The following is a 21,614-nucleotide window of genomic DNA, read 5'->3' as shown; positions in this document are numbered from 1 at the left end:
ATGCACAAAATTGTTATTAATTCAAAACGTCATATAACAAAATATAAATGTTATTTTATTTCTTTATTAAAACTTATTGTTCATATTATATTGTAATATATTGTATCTTGTTGTATTATTGTAAATGAAACTTAATAGGATATATTATTGAATTTAATTATTACTATAGAAAATATAATAAATGTGACAATTTTCAACTCGCTTTCATATATAAAATTAAAACTGAAATACATCATTGTTTTTGAAAATGTAAGTTATGTAAGATTCCAAATAGCACATTCTCTTACAAGTTATTCAAAAATTTTACGATCATAACAAAAATTTATTACAAAAGTAATTTCACTTTGTAAAATGTATTATTTCATAACGAAAAAATATTTTTTACTCTACTCAAACACAAAAACGTAGGTATCTCAAAACAAAGAATATACAAATTAAACCACCGGCATTTTATGCAAAATTCATAATCACCGGCATTTTATGCAAAATTCATAGTCACCGGCATTTTATGCAAAATTCTTCATCGATATGTAACGCCATCTCGAGCGTAATGTTTAAACTCTGTTATTATTTTATATTCTCTTTTTGCGTAACTGCACATAATTTCTCTGGTCTTCCTGTATTTAGTATTTATGTACAGTCGATGATCATTGATTGCAACTTTGCGTGATTCGCCATTTCCTTACTGAACGGTAAGGTCATCATTTTATCGGCCGAAGTGCTCAATATACAATACGTCAGCGTATCTGCGTTCGTGATTCAGCAAAACGATAATTACATTTCTTAACGAAACGATAGTTGTTACAGGCGAGCTACATTTTACAAACGATTGTCGCTCAAGGAAGTAATTGAAAGTTTTCGAAAATGGTTAAGGCCGTGTGTGTTCTTCAGGGTGAAGTCAAAGGCACTCTCTATTTCGAGCAATCGGTAAATGATATTTCTTTAATCTATTCGATATAATACTCTGTCACATTGCATTATCGTTATTATTTTGATGATGTAATTATTGCATAGGACAATTCTAGTCCAGTCAAGGTCACGGGTCAAGTAACCGGTTTAAAACAAGGACTGCATGGTTTTCACATTCACGAATTCGGTGATAACACTAACGGTAAATGCACTGCTATTGAAGTTTTATTATTTTATTTTTTATAGTTATTATTGAAAGCTTTTGAATGATAATCAAATATAACCTGGTTCATGAAAGAATTGAAACAGTGGAATAACTTGAATTTGTAGTGATGACACAGATAATTTTAAAGGTCAATAAGTAATAATTTGTAAATTACTTGATTGTAATAAGCGAATTTTTAAATAATTATTCTGTTTCTTATCAAGTATTTTATGTTGTCACATTAATAATTAATATTTTTTAAAATTTTTTCAAATATAGTTAATATATATAGTTAATATAATATTATTAATATATGTAAATAACATTCAAGTAAATGTTAACATCTTATATTATTTAAAATTTTTAATTTTATCAAAACTTAAATTTATTTATTTGATATGAATAATTATTATTTGAATGTTATTATACAAAATTTTGTGTATATTTAAGTAGTATAGAGAAGTATAGAGAAGTTTTAGGAATTTAGTATATTATTACTTATATATATTTAATAGGTTGTACAAGTGCTGGGCCACATTTCAATCCATTAAAAAAGGATCATGGTGGTCCTGATGCAGAAGTACGTCATGTTGGAGATTTAGGAAATGTTGAAGCAAATGCAAGCGGTGTTGCTAATGTCAATATAACTGACAAAGTCATCCAGCTCCAAGGACCACACAACATTATTGGCAGAACATTGGTAGTAAGTATTGCGTAATATCTTTTTATGAATTTCTATAATTAATTAAATGGTATATATATATATATTTATATATATATACCATATATATACTATGATATATATATATATATATATATATATATATATATATATATATATGTATGTATACAACTTGTTCTTTTTGATAACAGGTTCATGCAGATCCAGATGACCTTGGTAAAGGTGGAGTTGAATTATCAAAAACAACAGGAAATGCTGGAGCTCGTCTTGCTTGTGGTGTTGTTGGAATTGCAGCCTAAATATATATTCTGTTATAATATTAAAAACAATACAAATTACTATTAGAAATTACACAATGTTACATCTATTATAGATTGAATATGAGTTCAAATAGCATTCCTAATTTCGTATAATAAATCTTTTACATATGTAAACCATGGTACAGGTTCAATAAAGTAATACTATTATAACACTATGATATATTTGTAAGTCTGATATGTATATTCATATGTCATAGAAATCTAACTTTTCTTTATGTAAAAAAATTGTATTTGGTTTATGAACTAAGTTATACTTGTATGAATGTAATTATACTTGTAGAAATACTGTAGTATGTTGTATTTAAAATTAAACAGATCTACATACTCAAGAATACATGAATTACAGTATTCTCTGTAGTGATACTGTTGCTATGTAAATTGTAGTTTTAGTAAGCTATCATTATAGTGTCAGACACAATCTTTTTGAAAAATAGCATGCAGATACGAATTACATAGATGTTACATAATCAAGAAATGCGTATACGTCTGCGAGAAAAAAGGGCAAAGTGTTCTCGTAGCCGCTATTGGTCGAGGACGATTTTTGTCACCGTCCTCGACTGATAACGGAGAATAGTAACTATTGTGCTTAGCCTTTTCCTCGTGGACGAATTGTAGATTATAATTTATGGAATCGATATATGTAGTAAGATTATAAAATCAATCAGATCGCTACAGGTTACTAACATTACTTCAAGATTTGAAATAACAATTTGAATCAGAAAGGAAATTTTCTCTGTTTGAATCATGTCATATCAAATTATGATAGAGAAGATATGTACTTTTGCTTTATCATTAACAACGATCACATGCGTGTCTAACTACATTTTATTATAATGTACTATCTTTCTGGCTGAACTTTACTTTATATGTATGTATGCATGTAATATAGAAAGCAAGTTCTAGAAATATATAATTTATTACTTTTCACATAATGAACATAAATTGCACAAAAATACCAAATCAAGATACTTATATAAATACATATGTACATATATACATAAAATATTTTAACTTACGACCTCACTATTTCTATTCTAATAACTATATGTAAATACATATATCAATTTTATCAGTCGTATGTTACTTTCAATATTGTTTATTCGATATGGAATAAAATTGATTAGAGCATGATTAATGATCAGAATAAAATATTTTCAGAATAAAAATGTTTTTATATTATATTTTTTAATCTCGCAAATCAAAGTTCTATACATATTGATAATATTAGCATATAATGTAGAACTATATTAAACATTTTTATTATTTTTCCTAGATATTACTGCATGTATAAATCTGATAATTTTAACGGTTTTACTATATAACATAAAATTTCTTTAATATATAGTTCTTTAAAAGTAGCATTAATTATCTTACGAACTCCACTTTAAATTATAGACCTCTAGAAAGAAACTGGTTCTCTATTAAACTTAAATTATACTTATGTTGGTAATATGCTTCTTCAGTTATTAGAGTGACGTGCCACTTACATCATTATTTTGGAATCTCAGCACGTTTGGAAAGCAAAGTTCTGTCATGCACTTTGTTTGAAATAGATTTCGATCGTTCTAATTATTATATATATATATATAACAAATTCTTATAATAAACTGATACGTAATATGAAAAACGAAGTTGTTACAATTTTATCGGATTTTCATGTTATTCTGATTTTAAAATAATTACAGGGTTAGGATGGATTAATACTCAAAAGAAAGAAATAATATCTCATAACAATTATTTGTTGAATCATTGCAAGTTGAGCAAAATGTAATTCTCATAAAAATTGTTGCACCAAATAACAATTTTATTAGTTACAAATAAATAAAACTGTCCATACAAATCATGTAAATAATTTTCATTGAATATCAAGAATTGACAGGAAAATCCTTGCTGAATATTATAGCTTAAACAAATTAAGATGTTTAAGCGAATAGAAAGTAACAGAGAGAATGAATTCTCTGTACCTGCTAAACGGCCAAGATATGACATAAAAAGGGACAGTTTGGTAGATGTTTCTACAAATAATAAGGATTTAAGAAATAAAAGATCTGGAAAATCAGATGATATTTGGGGGGATGATTTTGCAGAAGAAGATATTGAAGAAATGGATTTTGTAGCTACACAGGCTTGTTTACAGGTTTTGTTCATATTGTATTGTATTTAAGTCAGTTTATAGTAATTATTTATAATGTTCATTTGATTTTTAGGAAGATAGTTTCATGAGTGAACCAAATACAGACCAAAAAAAATTTGCACAAAAATATAATAGCATACCATCTACTAGTAAAGGTGTTCCTAATTTAAATGGTAGTATTCATAAATTAACAAAATCTATATATCCATCACAGCATAATAATGAAAGGAAAGGAATAGAAAACTCAAAAGATATAAGTACCATAGTTTCTGTTGACTACAAAGAATTTGAGAATAAATTAATAAATAAAAAAGTATATAATTCCACATTTAAGCTGGATGAAAATCTTGTTGCAGGTAGTATTGTAGAATGTTACTTCTTGGCAAATTACTATATTTTACAAATTACTGTATTATAATTTTAGAATCAGAATATGCAAAGGAATTAGAGAAGTTAAAAGCTGAAAATAAGAAATTGCTAGATGATTTTATAACTAAAGAAGGAGAAGCGGTATTTTTACGGAATCAGTTGCAACAAATTCAATTAAAAGCAGAGAATGATCGATTAGAAAAAGCACGTCTTATCGAAGAACAGGAAAATCATCATAGGATGGAAATTAATGCCATTTATAAAGAGAAGGAACATTTGAAAACGCAACTTGAATTGCAAGTCTGTAGTTTATAAATGAGTTTCTTTTTAATTCTGTATTATGCAATAAATTCTGATTCTCTTCTTTTGTTTTAGATGTTTGAAGTAGGAAACTTAATGGAACGTTGTAAGTTGTTAGAGAATGGAAATGTTAGATTAACAGAACCACATATAAATCTCAATATTTCTATGAAAAGAAGCAAATTTGATTCACCAAAGAATCGGTAAATATTTAACATGTCCCTTTTAAAATATCTATATAATTATCTATATGAAATATCTATATAATTATTTTTAGACCGTCAATTGTAACTACGAAGCCAGTAAGGGTTAAAGAAACTTCTGTACAAACTAATACACTTAATAAAAGCAGTTATATCTCTAAAATATGGAATCCATGTAAGCAGATTATAACTTAAAGAAAAAACACTACTTTGTGCAATTTTTGTAGTTTACAATAATAAATTTAATAAGAACATATTGCAGATTTTCCTCTTACAGAAATTCCGAAATTAATATATGATCCATCACAACCAGAGAAGTCTGTGGTTGATATTCAAATTATAGAAAAAATTGGAAGACGGAATTTGCCCATTTTGCAAGAAGAAGATACATTCAGAATATTTGGTAAAATTTTTTATTTAATGCAGTATACTGTAGATAAATCTTAATTGCATTTTCGTATCCTTTATAGAAAATCCGGAATTAGTAAAACCTGTAACGACCATGATAGACGATAAGAAATTATCAGTGGAATTTATCTTGCCTGAAATAGCTGCTCTTCAGCGAAAAACAAGCTCAGAACTTGAAGCGGAGGAAACTATACCGATAATAAATAAAGTACATTATTTTCAATACACGTCTTAAACTGTCTTATTAAACAATATAAAAATTTGTTTATCATTACATTTTAGTTAATTTTTACTGCGAGGGAACTGATCTTAAGTATAGTAGTTGTTCTACAAACAATCTCTCAAGCTATGAAAAATGACGACATTCGTGATATGAACGATATTTATTTCTCTGTCTTATATTCGACTTCTGACCTCAACGGGAAATGCGTGTGCTCTGCAAATGCATGGCACGAATGCGAACGTGGTGTCGAAGCTAGAAGAGTGTTTGGCATGTTGTCATACGTAACCATGGAATCAACTTACCTCAGCAAATATATTGCAGGAAAAACTCGTTTACTCATAGAGAGTGATGAATCTTATAAGCGTTACTCGTGTCAAATGGTTTGCTATAATACCTGGTTTGAACAACAGAGTCATGAGTTTGAGATGCTTAAGATGATATTACAGTTCGTTGTCTTAGTTGGGTCCACGGTAATATACCTTATGTAATGGAACATATTTTAGCAATTAAAGAAAATTAATGTTTTTATTGATATACAACTTTTATTATTTTTAGAGAAGGTCGCATCAATTTAGTGGCCTTCTATGTGCAATTATGATGATTATTTACAATATCCATGAAAAAATTGGATACTGTTCTGAAGGGTATGAAAGTAACATCTTACTTCTTATCATTTTATTCTTAAAATTTTATATTTTACAATGTACTTCTCTAATTTAAAATTTCATGTTTCAGGATGGAATATATTTATCAGATATTTAAGGAAATAGTATTTTGTAGACCTTTACCATACTGTTACACACTAGTCAGTAAATTAATGATGATTTTTGTAAAATCCACGATGTATTTACGGAAGCTTTGTATTAATTCACGTACGAAATTTATTGTACTAATAATATTTTCATACATTTATAATTTTTATATGAAAAATAAGTTATCATTTTTGTAGAATCAATCAACAACTGGAAGGGTTCTTTACACTTTACTCCAGGTAAGGTAATATTTTCTTTTTCTTAACAAATCATAATTTAATTACATAAATCACCCTATATTTTCGTTTCAGATGCTTGTCCGCTGCAAATTTTCCTAGTACAGCTGGAGAACTATGACTTCGATCTATTAGCCGCAATAGACATTACTGATGTGTTGTTAGGATTTGTACAGTATATATTACAGACAGATATTATTCCTCTGAGATCTGAGAATCTAAATTCTTGTAATTGTTGCATGAAATTACTAAGATTTACTATTAAAACGCTGTGCAAATGTTCTGAAGCAAATCTAGCTGCTATCGGGAATTTTAAGTTGGACAATTTTCCGGTGCCAAAGGAAGATTCTTGCAATTTAGAAGCTATTTGTGCCAAACATTCGTTGTTTAATACAAGACCAAGCAAATTGTGTATACGTGAAATATATCGAGATAAGTTCTCAGACGAGAAGGCTTGGTCGATCATGAAGGAGAAACAATCAAAGGTATTGAGAGATGGAAGGAGATTCTTGTCTCATGTAGCGATATGTGATCCGGATTTTGTAATTCGAGTGTCAGATATTGAAGATTCATTCCATTTATTCATGAGGAATTTAAGTGCCTTTAAGAATTTTGTTCTCCATGAAAACGAACGTAAGTATAAATACATTTTATTTTAGAAAAAGTACGATCATGCTAATTCTATAGTCTGTCCAACGAGATGAGACGAGGCAGTAGACATAAACAAAACGTAATTGCTGCGGTTGCAGCTATCAACAGCGTTGAACAGACTTTAGAACCTCATCTTCATTCATTGATACCCTTGTTACATTCTTTTTATTCTCATCATACGATACGGGCACTTTAATTTTGTCTCTGTTCTGTCAGACCACGAGAATTTTTATATTTCCGTTTGGCCGGTTACTCATCTTTTGTCATCAGTAGATTTCAGTTTTATTAATTCTTATATAGAATTTCATTCTTTTGCAGGACTTTTATTATATCTTTTTATTTTATCTCCGAAAGATTACTAATTTATGGAAATATTAATTTATTAATCTTAACGTAATCTCTTCTTTTTGCAGAAGAAGCTATGAATCGAATAAAACAAACATTCATTTCTGATAAAACACAGCCATCCGAAATGGAACAATTAGAAAGAAGCAGCTCTAGAAAGGAGTTAGACATATTATCAAATTTCGAAAAAAAGTTTGTTCAACCATTGTCTGCGAGGCCCAAGCAGAATGAAAATTATAACAAAGCTTTGGTCACGTTTAAATCGTTGTTTAATATCAGGTTTCATTCATGAAAAATCCCAATATAATCTTAATTATTTGTTGCAACAATAAAATCAGTTGGATGTATATTCATATCAAAGACTGAAAGTATTTGAATATTGGAACCATCGATTCATTATTATTTCATGTACATATTATTTTGTAAATTATATGAAAATTTGTTCTAAGTATCGTTATTGTAATAAAAGACGCAGTATCACATAATATTTTATCACGAACAATTTTTCAATCAGGAATAATTTACATGTTAACATGTATCAGATATCGTTATATAATTTTTATCTTTTAACTATTGATTTATTGTAACCTCTTGTATATGGTATTATTTTACCATAAGCTACCCTGAAAATAATATTGAAACGCACTTTACAATGCAAATAAAGTGTCTTATATACTACTTAAATCTAGATAAATTCCTATACTTAACATTTCAACCAATTTCTTCAATCCATGATCTTCCGTCCGCAAACGTTGAGGTCACAAAAATCTATGAAAAACACCCTTCCGATGGGGTTGAAGATACGTCTGTTGCGTCGATTCAAGAAAAACAAAAAGAATCCTGGCGCCAGGACGTGATCTAATCAGAGGCGGTCAGTGTTTCTCTTCCCTCGGAATTCATTTATCTGTGGCGCAAAATGCAATTTGTAGGAATTCTCTTCAAGGCCTGGCAATGTTCGATGCCGATAACGCTGACCGGAAGCAGATAGAACATTATCGCAGCAGCGTGTCGACGGAAGTAACGTTCCCGCCTTCCATTCGGAGCGGAATAACCCCCGAAACGTGGCATCCCTGTTCCATTCATAGATGCAGAACGATCAGCAACCGATTTTACTTTTTATTCCTCGTCCAGTGCGTGTCGTCTTAACATTCTTTGCTTTTATACTTCGATCGTTCTTCGCACGGTTCACTGTTCGCCATTCAACTTCTTCCTTTTTCTTTTTTGGTGGTGTTCCTGTTGATGTGTGCATGATAATTTAGGTAAACAAAAAAACGTAGCTGTGCTAAGAAAGGACGCGTTTTCTTGGATATAATTCATGAGTTATGAGTACGGTGAATAGCCTTCTTGAAAAGCCAGCGTTCTCATAATGAAGATATTCTGCACAGCGCCGCTTCTGTTAGTCTTCTTGGTGCAGTACATCGTTTGCTATTTTCCGACGCGTCCGACTGGTAAGTAACGATTTTCTCTTACGAAGACTTTTATGGGATTGATTGTTTATAATAAAATAGTACTGTTAAAAGAATTGACGCGGTACACTGCTTCTACTGAAGAAAACACAAAATTAAAAAGTCATAAATTGGAATTTAACTTTATGTAGAGCATATTGAATGCAAACTAGGCAAAAAACCTCCAAAAAATTCGCTTAAACGGAACGAACATTTCACATAAGTATTAATACAATCTAATAAACAAGAAGGAAAGATAAAATCAGATTTTTATTTGTATTTTATTATTGCTCGGAGATATTCCAATAATTATAATGTTTTTGCAGAACGTGGGAGAGATCAAACCTTGTTATACAATTTTACAGTCCGTGTCATTTTCTTCATTTTGTTTGCACGAATGAAGAAGTAACGAGATTCCACTTTGTAAGCAGATTAACCGATGCGACGGTTGCAATATTCGATTGGAAAATAACGATGCTCTTTCCTCGTTTCCATTTCTCATCATTTTTAACAGAGACTTTTATCTAACCTATATCGTATTATAGTCATTTATAAAATCAAAGAACATTCGACCGCATACAGATTACATATTATTCCGTTTATTCTTACGTTTCGTTGATTATAAAATTTCGAATCTTTCCGTGACTTACTTCTAAAGATTACTGTTGACTGAAAGTACATACTTGCTATCGTTATCTGATGACAATCTTCGCAAGACGAAGAAACGAGACGATAGGTTTCCTCGTTGAACAGGAATTCAAATCCAATTTCACCCGGCCTATCGATTTCAATCCCCCTTTGTATAATATTGAAAATTACGCGCGCGCCATTTATCGAGGATTATTATTACCAACAAAGGCCAATGTTGAATATTCAATAATTTGTATATCAGAATAAATCAGAAGTACTTCGTTCGTAATATTTTCTTTTTCTAAGTGTCAATTTCCGTTTTCCTCTTTTCTACCATACCTCAAGAGATTATATCACATATCGTAAGGTTTGTAAAAGAAAAAGAAAAAAAAAAAGACAAGAGGAGTAAATCTAGTTAAAATGGACGCAAAAATGGACATCCATAAGACGTCGTGTGCTGTCTAGGTCTTTGTTATAAAATTTGATGGCACATCCTTCGTGGAACGTGTTTTATACGAACGATCTATATAATTCGATTTCTGATTTCAAGGTACAACCAGATGTCCTCCGGTGAGGCTGCCGAATGGCAGAGTCCGACAGAGGGCCAGGGGAAGAATCATCAGATTCAGTTGTTACGAGGGTTTCACTCTCGTAGGTAACAAGTATGCAACTTGTTTTCGAGGCCAATGGGATACACCTACGCCCGTATGCGTCAGTAAGCACGGCTTTCTAATCGCACTTGATAAAACTATAAAATGGATTTCAGTTAAAATGCACTTTGTTAACTTTGTGCCGAGGATAACGTTGTGCTTTTAACGTGATTAAATTTCACGCTCCTCCGGCTGTGTATATCTTCGATGAATCCGAGCTGCGTCCATTAAAATTATCTGAAAGAAAATTATTTTGAAGTAAACTGAAAGACGTTCCGCGTTGAATTTTCTAGAAGAAGAATCGTTAAAATAATCGACAAGTTTTGTGAAGAACTATCTATAAGTCGATGTTGTCCATCTTAGTTAAGATACACTACTTACCATTTTGAAAATGAAGAAAATTGAAATGAAGAAAACGTTTTCTCATGATCTGTCGGTCGTCTTTGTTTTTTTTTTTTTTAGTGGGATCTTCTCCATTTTAGAAATTGTTTTACCTTACCTCTTTTTAATAACGTATTTCAATAGAGTTGTATCTTGTCATGTCTCTATTTTCTATTCTGGGGAAGGTAATTGAAAGATTAACGCGATTAGATGAAACTGAAATTTCAAAATCTTCTCCGTAATACGACCAGAGGGCAGATTAAAAGTAGAGTGAAACGAGGAAGTAAAATAAAAATGGAAAGAAAGTAATAGCAGAATTCTGGGAATTTAATTTTATATAAGATCCAATTAGTACTCTTTTAACTCCAATTAAAGCAATTAATAGTCTGTTAATATCTAATCATTTTCATTTTAAGCGTTCTTTCAACAAATATTGTAATTAAATATCACTTTGTTCAATCATATCGAGAAACATTTTTCTTTAATTTCACGATTCTTTAATCTCGACCGACTGCTTTCTTACCGAAATGTTGATTGCATCATAGAAACTTAAAGAATAAATAATCAATCATTTTATATATAATTTTCAAATATATTCTTTAGTTATCACGATAACATTCAAACGTTATTTTCGATTGATAAAATAAATCAAAATATTTTTTTCCTTATTATACGTTACTTTTGTTGTGCTCAATAGTAATTGGCAATAGTTAATTAACATTCTGAAGTTCTTCTCATACTTGTTATTGCTGTTTTAACAGATGCAGAGTGTCCTGTACCACCAGTACCAGAACACGCGTTGATGGCACCTAAATACAATGGTGCGATATTATTATACTTTTGCGAGCCTGGACACGCATTAATTGGTTCGCCCGAGATTTATTGCAATGGAAAACAGTGGAATGGCACAGTGCCTTATTGTCGAGGTATTGATAATTTTTCCTCGAAAACGAAGTATACACGTTAAAAGGCATTTAATTTTTAATTAGACACTACCGCTTCTCCTCCGACGGAGTGCGATTTCGAGAAACCGGATCTTTGTTGGTGGGAACAAGATCCCCAGCACGATTTCGATTGGCAGCGACATAATTTCGAGACTACAAGTCATCACATTGGAACTGGACCATCTCACGACCACACATTAGGAGCAGGGAATGATGGTAATTTATTTCATTTTTACATAAGCAAAACTGACATCTACAACTGTTTTAACAAAGACTCGCGATTTTTATCAAATTCAGAATTGTACGATTTAGCTGATACAAATACTTTTGCTCATCATTATATAAATTTTAACTGCTCCTCTTGTCAGGTTATTACTTGTACATCGAAGCCACTGGTCGACTGATAAACGATACCGCAAGGATCATTTCTCCCATTTACAATGCATCGTACACGGATTCTGGCTGTTTCTCATTCTGGTAACTAACACTCGTGCAATCAAAGTTTTCTTCTTTTTAATAAAAATGACTATTGATGTAAAAGACAAATTTTGCAGCTAGTGAATTTGACATTTTCTAATTAAAGATACGACAGGTGTCTCTTGTTAAATGTAACAGCCCTTAGTTTGATTGTTAATTAGCTAGTCACTTGGAATTATTAAACAAATTATTAATACGACAGGTCTTAAAACAGGATTTAAGTTGCTGCGCGCGTAACAAAATTTGAAATTCAATTATTAATTTGAAACTTGATTATTGAAAATTTGATTGAATTACTACGTCGAAGCTTTTAATCCTTCGTCCCGCATCAATCTTCAGAAGTCTTAAATTTAATATCTTATCGCGATGAATAATTGCGATTAAAATATAAATTGCCTGCGACCATAATCTATAATATTATGAAAATGATGATTTCGTTGGATCTTTCTTTTCCGTCGTTTCTTATCAAACAGTGAAAATGTTGTTTATTTTTCGTTTCAGTAATGTTATAATTCAATTTTCATTTTTAATTCAATTATTGAATCTTGAAGCATAAGATCAAAAATTGAAGCCATGTTTCTAGGTATATCGTTTTCCATTCCATTATACAGAATATTCTTCAAGGTCTATATCGTTGGACACGCTTAAAACAGATTATAATAATTACAATATTCCATTTTGATTAATAATTGGTTAACAATTAAGGAAAAAATCGACCAAGGTTGCCATATTTTTCTCACGTGTCCCATTTATTTGATACATTTCATTTATTTTATTATGTCTCACTTATTATAGATTCGAAGAGTATTTCAAAAATATATTATTTACTTTAATAAATAGAAAGACTATCAAACGTCTCAAGGAGAATGTCGGCATACGATCGAAAGCAGAAATTCTCTTGCATCTACTTTACGTTTAAGAAATTGTTTAATTGCTAATAGTGGGACTAGTTTTTGCTAGTAATAGTAGTTATTATAACTAGCTAATAATACTAGTAATTGCTAATAATAGTACTAGGACTAACGTCACTTTTTCTTTTCCATCAATATTTGCAGAGAGTAAGCATTTTTTATTTTAAAAAAAAAAAAAAAAACAACAAAATTGCAGGTACCATATGTTTGGCGCCACAGTGGGAGCTCTAAACATATACTTCAAACAAGAAAACGATCTTCTACCGCGATTAATGTTCAGCAAAGAAGGAAACCAAGGAAACCAATGGCTGCACGGCATTTTCAATTTCCCCAAGGCTAAAAAGGGTTTCCAGGTGAAGCAACGAAATACGCGATATGAAACAATCGTCGATTTCATTTTCTTCACGGTCTCCCATTTTCTCCTTCTCAGATTATAATCGAGGGTGTACGAGGGAGTAGCTACGTGAGCGACATCGCCGTAGACGATGTGGCCATTTTGCAGGGTGACAAGTGTCGAAACGACAGTAAAACCGAGACCGAGGGGGTCACCGAGAGCAACGATGGTAATATTCGTAGAAATGGAATTTTTTTCTTTCCACGACGAGAAGATGTCCCGTGGTGATGTTAATTCGTTGCTCGTTCGTTTTTGAGTTATTTTCTAATTAAAACGCTGGTATAATACAATAGCAGACGAAAACGGGGGCGAGAAACGCGGCAAGTTGCGGAAGTAGTAGAACGTAATGAAATCGCGTATCAACGCTTGGCTTATTGCGAATACAGGCGATGTACATAAATTGTTTCACAGCGCAGACTAGCTTTAATAATTATACTTAGGTAAATGTAAATACATTTAACGTTTGTGGGAGTTGGCACGTGTGCAGATGACGAGCTATGGAATAAAACGAATATTTACAACAAAGAGCGAGAAACTTGTGTAATATGAAATGAATGCGAAATGAGATATTTAAAACATCTGTCGATAAATATCGATTCTTCGCATAAATATCGAAAATTGAAGGGAAGTATACCAAGTATTTCTTATGAAATGGGAAAGAAAGCTTTTTGCCTTGCCATTATTTCTTTCTACGTTAGCGATAATTTTTATAATACATTTTTATTTTTAATCAATGTCATAACTTAATATTGCAATTTAATTTACTAATTTATTTAATCTATCGTTAATCTATCGTTAATATACATATACGTATCTTTGAGAGAATGATAAAAATAGATATATCTAATTCGAATGTCAAAAGATAGTTTCGTAAATACGAAGGGGATCGACAGCACTTTGAGTTTAAAAATTATTCTTCTACGACATAGAACACGAAAAATATAACGTTAATTTTTTCCCTCTGACCTCTATATCTGATAATTGGAAACAAACGGTTTCTAGATCAAATCGAACTGGTGAACGCGCAGCAAACTTGTCGCGGAAGATGTAAAAATAGTTTGACATACAATTTTACAACTTCGATACCACCCACGCCAACGGAAATCTGCCTCTGCACCCTCGATTGCGAAGAACAGTCACTCTGCTGTCCGGATTACGCGGAATATTGTATTCTGGGTTAGTATGCTAAACTACTATGATTTTCAAAAGTTTAATTTTTCTTCCAGTTTCCTTATTCTTTTCTACTTAGAACAAAATAAGCGTTATTTTAATCACGACGATCACAATATCGCGTAACAAATTATTTAATCAATATTTGGACGAATAATCAAGATTAATATCAACGTTACTTAATTACTAACTAATCATAAATCAAAATTTGCTTTACTCTATAACAGAATGTTAAATAGTAAAGATCTGTGAGGTTTATTTCAAAATAGGTTTCTCTGTTAAGGTTTCTAAAAGGATTATTTGAATTTAGAGCGAAATAAGGATTATTTCAGCTATATAATAATTATGATTGATCGATCGAATTTAATTATTAATTGTGTCAAAATTTTGCTTACTACGCAGTACGATATTGAACAATATAAATCATTATGCACGATTATGTAACTAATCAGCAAACTTTAAACTTTCTGCTGTTCGTTGCTGTGTGTCATCGGTTTCGAATGGATTAAAAAAAATTCCCTCATTTTAACGAATTGATTCAGATTGCAATTAAGCTGCTCTTTCGTGTTTACTCTAACGTGAGCCTTTTAATTCGTAGCGTACACCGATGAAGCGACCACGACTATCGAGCAATCTACGATTCCGAATCACGAAGGGGCGGCAGTTTCGGTTCCACCTGCGGAAAAGAGCACAGTGATCGATATGGCGACAGTGAGGACAGGTTTCTCGATAAATCCAAAGGATGATATCGATCCTGTCACATTGAGGTCGTCGACGAGCACCACGATGATGGCAATTTCGACCACGACAAGGCGGAAAATTGAAAAACCAACGAAAAGTACGGAGACACCGATTGTTCGGTCCACCACGATCGTCACTGAGAGATACACTTCGGAGAACGAGATACTTGGTAACACGAATTCTGTTCATGTTTCATTATGAAAGTTTCACTAGTGTCTCATTGAGCAACGAGTTCCTTTTGTCTGAAAATTTGAATGGATTTTTGATTTTCGTGACAGAGAGGGAGGAATTGAGAAAGTTGGCTCAGTAACGACTGTGTTTGAACCTTGCATTGTGTTTCAGTTTTATCGTACCACGATGGTTTGATCAGAGTCGTTGGTTTGTTCGTGTTTTGTGTATGCGTTGGTCATTGTGAGCTTTCTTTCATTTTTTGTTATATAATAATTATTAGATCGTGGATTTCTATGCAAATCTATATCTTTGTGAACGTAATTAATTTTAAATTATATTCGATTTTGAATATTACTACGAATAGTTTATTGTATATTTTTGTATTATATTTATTTATATTATATTTTTGTTTACACTTATACATTTAAGTTTCTTATAAATATATATACATGTTCTAATAATTATTTAATTCGGGTATTTAGTTGTTTGAAGAAATCGTAGTTTGACTGTCGGTATATTTTGTTCTATCTGTTTATTAGTGAAACGAGGGTTTGCCAAAGTAAATCAAAAGTATCCCGAATCGAGATTAGAAATTATCTTTTCAAAAATCAATAAAATAAAGAGAAGGTTTAACGATAATCAAAATGAGCGTTCTTTTCGGCAGATTTGGACGTAAAGAGACAAGATTTAGAGAAGAAACGAAGTTCGAAATTCAGCTTGTCAGGGATTATCGCTGTGGTGGTTGGAATCATGACGGGAGTATTCATCTCGCTAATGGTCGCGATCATCATTCTCAGACGAAGAAAAACATACAAACGTGGAACGAATGGATCAGCGCTTTCGGAGGACAGCGACGTTCGATTTTTAACATCCGACGAGATCTTGGATTTCACGTTAGCTAGACCTAGCGAGAACGACGAAACGTAAGAAACTTTCATATATAAAGGGTTTCTTGGTTTCATTATGAGGGAAATGAAAGTCATAGGAAACGGGTTGTCGCAAAGGGACAGAATCATAGAAATTTATTTTGACGTTTCTATGAGTCGTGGCTGTATTTAGGACAAAGAAAAATATTACATTTTTTGTGTGTGTTTAAATGGACTAGTTACTGTATATTTAATAAGAAACTTAACAAGCGAATGCCGTAATTAATATTACTGTAAAGTATTAAATACATTTTCCACTGTTTTTTTTTTTTATTATTTTAACAATGAAATTATCAATCTTTACCGTGTACCTAAATATATTATACGTATGTGGTTATAAATATATTATTTTGTAATATCGCGGATAGATGTGCCCTATCTGGTGGAGCTTTTTTCCTAAAAGGAAGCTATAATGTAAATGCTATATTTAGCTGTGTGATTTCGTAAGATCGATCTACTTATGTCAATTGGAAGATTTATGCTTCATTGACATTTTGTTTCGTAGGAGGCTCGATGATTATTAAATATTGATGTATCAGTGTCAAAGGTTAGAAAATTAGGGAAACACGGTTTATCGATATTTCTTGCAAATTAGATTAACGTACTGTATATAGTAATAATATTTGTTAGAACTAAAGAGTTGTTAAACAAACAAAGGTGCGGAATAAATATTAATTCTATTTAATTTCTACACGCTTATTGTTAAATACTCTCCGAATCGCATCGTCTTAGCGTTTCGATTATTAATGAAATACTCTTAAAATTTGTCTGTCAGATTTTCCAATCTTCACACTTTTTTGAAACAAAAATATTTTTGTAAAAATGTGAATAAAGTTTTACAAAATAAAACTTTCCTCTCTCAAAGTATATTGTCCAAATTTTCATAATTAATTATCTATCAATTAGTCGTTACAGATAAACACGGAGCTCTTGAGTGACGTTGACGTATCCCTCGTTTCATTTTAAATTTAGCAGAGCGTTTAATTGTAGCTATAACAAGGGACGAAGAATTGGCAATAGAAAACGTTTCTCATAATCTTGAAAACCTAACAAAAAAATCGATAGAATTTAGAATTTAGAATTTTTCAATCACAATATTCTGAAGAATTAAAGAAAAAAAAATCATTGATCAGAATAAAAACGAATCGTCGATAAAGCGTTAATTTCTTCTAATCTGTCGATCAAATTAACCAATCTTCGTCGATCTATACGGTTTCATTACCATCAATGAATACTATCTTCTGTAAAGTCGGGAAGAATTTTAAAATACACCTTAATTGCACGTCGTTTTCCCATTGATTCCGCCCCTAAGCGCCGGATAACGCTACCCTCTATTTTTACAAACTCACACGGTCGCCCTTTCATGGCGGAACGCGAGACCCGAATTTAACTTAGTCGAAGGGGCGGAACGACAGTTCGGTGGACTGTAATTAAGCGTCAGATAACGAAACGACACGCGGGGGTGGCTTTGCAGCCGCCCTGTGTTCGTGAATCCGACCCTTCAACTTGGCTGCCTTTGGCTTATCTGGTCACCGTATCGATTTATGCGAAACGCCGCAGGACCGCACCGGAAACGAAAACTCTTTGGCCCAAGTTGCACACCCACGACCGGAAATCGTGGACACGCCGTACCGTTTCAACTGGGATGGAGGCGGCTGTTCGTTACAATTGGTCTTTTCTCGGTTAACTGATCTCGGGAAAGATTGGCGATAAGAGAGAAACTCGAATTCGGGCTTCCAGTGTCGATATCTCCGTGAAACAAACCTAATTGACAAATTTATTTATTCTTTCTCCTTTTTTTTAGTTTTGGTTTTAACGTCGCTTCAACATCGGAGGTAATCAGTGGACTACGGATTTTTATGTAAATTTATATTTCTAAAACGAATATGGCGAATTGAATTTTCTCGCGACAGCTTCTATTTTCTATCTTACATATACACCGTATAAAGAATCTTTCATTAAATTTCAAAAAACATTTTTATGTCAGACATTATATATCCTATTTTACGACTTTATCACTTAAGAGAAGCTTTAAAAAACTTTACAAATCTATCTTCACGCCTTTCATCTCATTGAAAAGACTTTCTTCCTGTATTTCGTAAAAAATTGTATTCGTTACAAATTGCAGATTTTTTACTTTTTATATTCTTACTTGTACTTCAATCTCTCGCTGTTTTTATAATTAGCGTAAAAGGTGATATCTTTGAATTTTTGGTAAAGATCTTAAAAATTGTTTTAGCACGTTCCATGAAACATTACAGACTCTTTCACTCTTTTTTAACTTTTCATCCTTTTATAATATTAACATAAAAGATTGTAAGACTTCAAGGATTTATATTAGAAGCTAAAAGTAATTCTTAATTATACTTTCTAGTTGTTATCGACATTCTTCAATCTCGTTTCGAGAATTTGTTTCAGAATATTTCTTATACCGTGTGTCTTGTGTAATGTCCGTTGATATATTTCAAATAAATATATAAACTGAAAAATTAGAAACGATCTCTCTCTTTGAAATTTTAAAATAAGTTTCTTTTTGAGAATATTAAATGAAATTATATATACAAAACGCATAGATGTTACTTTCCTTAGCGTTGAAAAATATTCTTCGATATTTACGAACACGTACAGTTAAGATTTTAATATTTGTAAACACAAGTTCTAAATAAATAACGCGATATATTGAAATATAAAAAAAATGATTAGTTTCTTTTAACTTATAATAAATTCCTAGAAAGGATAAAAATATGTAAACTCCTATCAAGCGATGTACTTTACCTAGGAAGAAGAGGAAAATAAGGTATATCTTAGCTCAGTATCGAATACGGTTCTCCGAGACACGGTGAAGATTAGATCTGAATTCGAACAAGTACACGTAATGCCTCGTTAAATATTAAATTCGATGCACACCAGTGTAGAAGCAGCCTGGCTAAGTGAATTTCCGAGTAACGCCACCATTTACATTCGCTAGCAAACAAAATTTACATTGTATCTCTTCCTGAAGCGTAATCGTTCCTTTCGGCTAGCGCCGTTGTGCAGTTTCGCGAAACAACTACCGTTCAAAGAACGTTGCAGGAAAGTTCATTTTAATGCAGGCAATGGGAAAATGCTTTTTCCTCGCTCTCGAACAATCAGGATTATTTCAACGTATTGAGATTCCTTTACGACGTGGATTCTGTTAAGTGGATTTAAGGAATTGTCTAAGGATGAATAACTTGTAAAAGTAGAATTTCTTTATAATTTTTCATATTTTAAGCAAGATTAATATTCCAAACTGGAGAAATATCAGAATGAAATTCTGCAAATGAAGATGATAAAAGGAATAAAGAAATAACAATTCATAAATATAGATGTATATATAGGCGAAATTTGCAATTTTTCGACGAATTTGCGAGTAGCAAAATGATGACTTCAAGAAATCGTTTTAATATCGACGAATTACTTGGAAACAGAGAAACTACTCTAATTTTTTAAAGCGGAACATTAATTTACGAATGAAGTATGACGAAAGGGCATAGAACATGCTAATAAAATTTCTTGTTATGCAGTTTATGATTCTTTTTTAAAGACTTGTTAACTGTTAACGAGGAACTGTCCGTTTAGAAAAAAACTACATTCTCGTATAAAATTTCTTCTAAATACGTCATAACTTTCTATTAAAGTATCGTTAAATATACATCTCAACTGTCGTTAAAAGTTGTGTCTATAAAAAGTATCCCATTAAAAAGCGTTTTATTCAAGTATCAAACTCCTTCTCTGAAAAATATTATCGTCACCAACTTCGGTAGGATATTTATTTAATAAAAATTGTTATTACCATATCTACATATATATTTAACCTATACTTTAATCCGTGTTAATTTAAATTTATGGTACAACTACTGTTTAGGTCTTTTAATCGCATCTTTCATAATCCACCGTTACTTGTCTTTATAATTATACTCTTTTAAATTACTTTTTAATTACTTTTAAATACTTGTTATAATTACGCTTTATATGTATACACTTTGCCATCCTTTCGATTTATTACATGTTCGGAAAATAAGATTTGATGAAAAAAATGACTCCTTACCAAGTAATCGAGAAATTATTAAATTAATAACGAAACATCAGCAAAATGAGTGAATTAATTACGGGAACCAGGAAAATTAACAAATTACTAAATTACTTACGAAGATACCGAAATTTTCAGGATTACAGGAATTATCAAACTAATTCGACGAAATTACAGGAGTTTCCAAACTGATTACATACTCACCGCGAAATGTCGAAAATTACACAAGTTTCCAAATTAACTACAAAATTACCGAAATTACCAAAATTATAGAAGTTACGAAATTCATGGCCAAAAATACCATAATTATCAAAGGGGAAGGAAGGATCGTTCACATAAACGCGGTAGGAATTTTATCAATTCGATCAATCACTCGAAAATGTTAAAAACTCGTCTTCCTCGTTTCTTATCGCAACACGACGAACGAAATCTCACAAGGAACAAGGAGAGGGATGAACGAAAGTTTCCAGTCGAAGTTTTACCCTGGTAAGACCGACGGCTGATCGATAATCGGCTTAAAATAGCGTCGTGATATTAAAATTAAAATTTGCACCGGTTCAACCCCTAAATTTAGGGTTGCGTTTCAAGCGGACGGAGGCTCGTGTACTACGAGCATGTCGGCCGATAAACACGCGGTTTTATCGCGGCCACTCTTGCTCTTTAATCTTGATCGAATGCTCATGTTTATTCCGAACGAACATTCGCCGAAGCGGACCGAGGACATTTTTAATTAATAATAAATCTGATTCCGCGAAATCGACATCGTAAAATACAAGCTAATGTGTTGGGAGGATTTGAGCGCTAGCCATTATTGGTCAGAAGTGCAATTAGCACATATATAGTTGTTTATCCTTTGCTTTTCTCTCGCTTTATTCACTTCTGTTCCTAGTTTCTAGTTTCTGTGAAATAAAATTAGTTTCGTTGAAAAATTCGAAAATTGCGTTTGACGGTTATGTTGGCTTTTTATTTTAACTCTATAGCGTACA

General features: G+C 31.7%; 3 protein-coding genes across 5 annotated transcripts; all 3 read left to right on the top strand.

The window, feature by feature from the left end:
* Positions 1 to 540: 540 nt before the first annotated feature.
* Sod1 (superoxide dismutase 1) lies at positions 541 to 2,271 on the top strand. Of its 2 annotated transcripts, none has more exons than XM_033346783.2 (5): positions 541 to 692; positions 808 to 927; positions 1,015 to 1,111; positions 1,630 to 1,817; positions 1,988 to 2,271. In XM_033346783.2, exons 2-5 carry the CDS (start codon positions 865 to 867, stop codon positions 2,093 to 2,095), a joined length of 456 nt encoding a protein of 151 aa, XP_033202674.1. In that variant the 5' UTR covers positions 541 to 692; positions 808 to 864; the 3' UTR covers positions 2,096 to 2,271. The 2 variants fall into 2 exon arrangements, with proteins under 2 accessions (XP_033202674.1, XP_033202668.1); XM_033346777.2 differs by having other exon boundaries at positions 545 to 692; positions 799 to 927.
* Positions 2,272 to 3,585: 1,314 nt separating this feature from the next.
* mus304 (mutagen-sensitive 304) lies at positions 3,586 to 8,421 on the top strand. 2 transcript variants are annotated; one of them, XM_033346688.2, is made up of 14 exons: positions 3,586 to 3,730; positions 3,802 to 4,253; positions 4,324 to 4,606; positions 4,675 to 4,919; positions 4,995 to 5,122; positions 5,197 to 5,297; positions 5,385 to 5,525; positions 5,593 to 5,738; positions 5,813 to 6,223; positions 6,309 to 6,397; positions 6,489 to 6,625; positions 6,703 to 6,744; positions 6,817 to 7,374; positions 7,806 to 8,421. In XM_033346688.2, exons 2-14 carry the CDS (start codon positions 4,035 to 4,037, stop codon positions 8,027 to 8,029), a joined length of 2,724 nt encoding a protein of 907 aa, XP_033202579.1. In that variant the 5' UTR covers positions 3,586 to 3,730; positions 3,802 to 4,034; the 3' UTR covers positions 8,030 to 8,421. The 2 variants fall into 2 exon arrangements, with proteins under 2 accessions (XP_033202579.1, XP_033202586.1); XM_033346695.2 differs by having other exon boundaries at positions 3,588 to 4,253.
* Positions 8,422 to 8,790: 369 nt separating this feature from the next.
* LOC117163953 (uncharacterized) lies at positions 8,791 to 17,262 on the top strand. The gene is made up of 10 exons (XM_033346709.2): positions 8,791 to 9,185; positions 10,363 to 10,527; positions 11,605 to 11,769; positions 11,833 to 12,003; positions 12,156 to 12,264; positions 13,372 to 13,528; positions 13,606 to 13,738; positions 14,572 to 14,745; positions 15,338 to 15,649; positions 16,316 to 17,262. Exons 1-10 carry the CDS (start codon positions 9,104 to 9,106, stop codon positions 16,576 to 16,578), a joined length of 1,731 nt encoding a protein of 576 aa, XP_033202600.1. The 5' UTR covers positions 8,791 to 9,103; the 3' UTR covers positions 16,579 to 17,262.
* The last annotated feature ends 4,352 nt before the right edge of the window (positions 17,263 to 21,614 follow it).

Source organism: Bombus vancouverensis, chromosome 13, assembly GCF_051014615.1.
Source record: "Bombus vancouverensis nearcticus chromosome 13, iyBomVanc1_principal, whole genome shotgun sequence".
Taxonomy (NCBI): Eukaryota; Metazoa; Arthropoda; class Insecta; order Hymenoptera; family Apidae; genus Bombus; species Bombus vancouverensis.
Note: the sequence above shows the minus strand (reverse complement) of the source record. Positions and strands in the feature narration are given on the sequence as shown.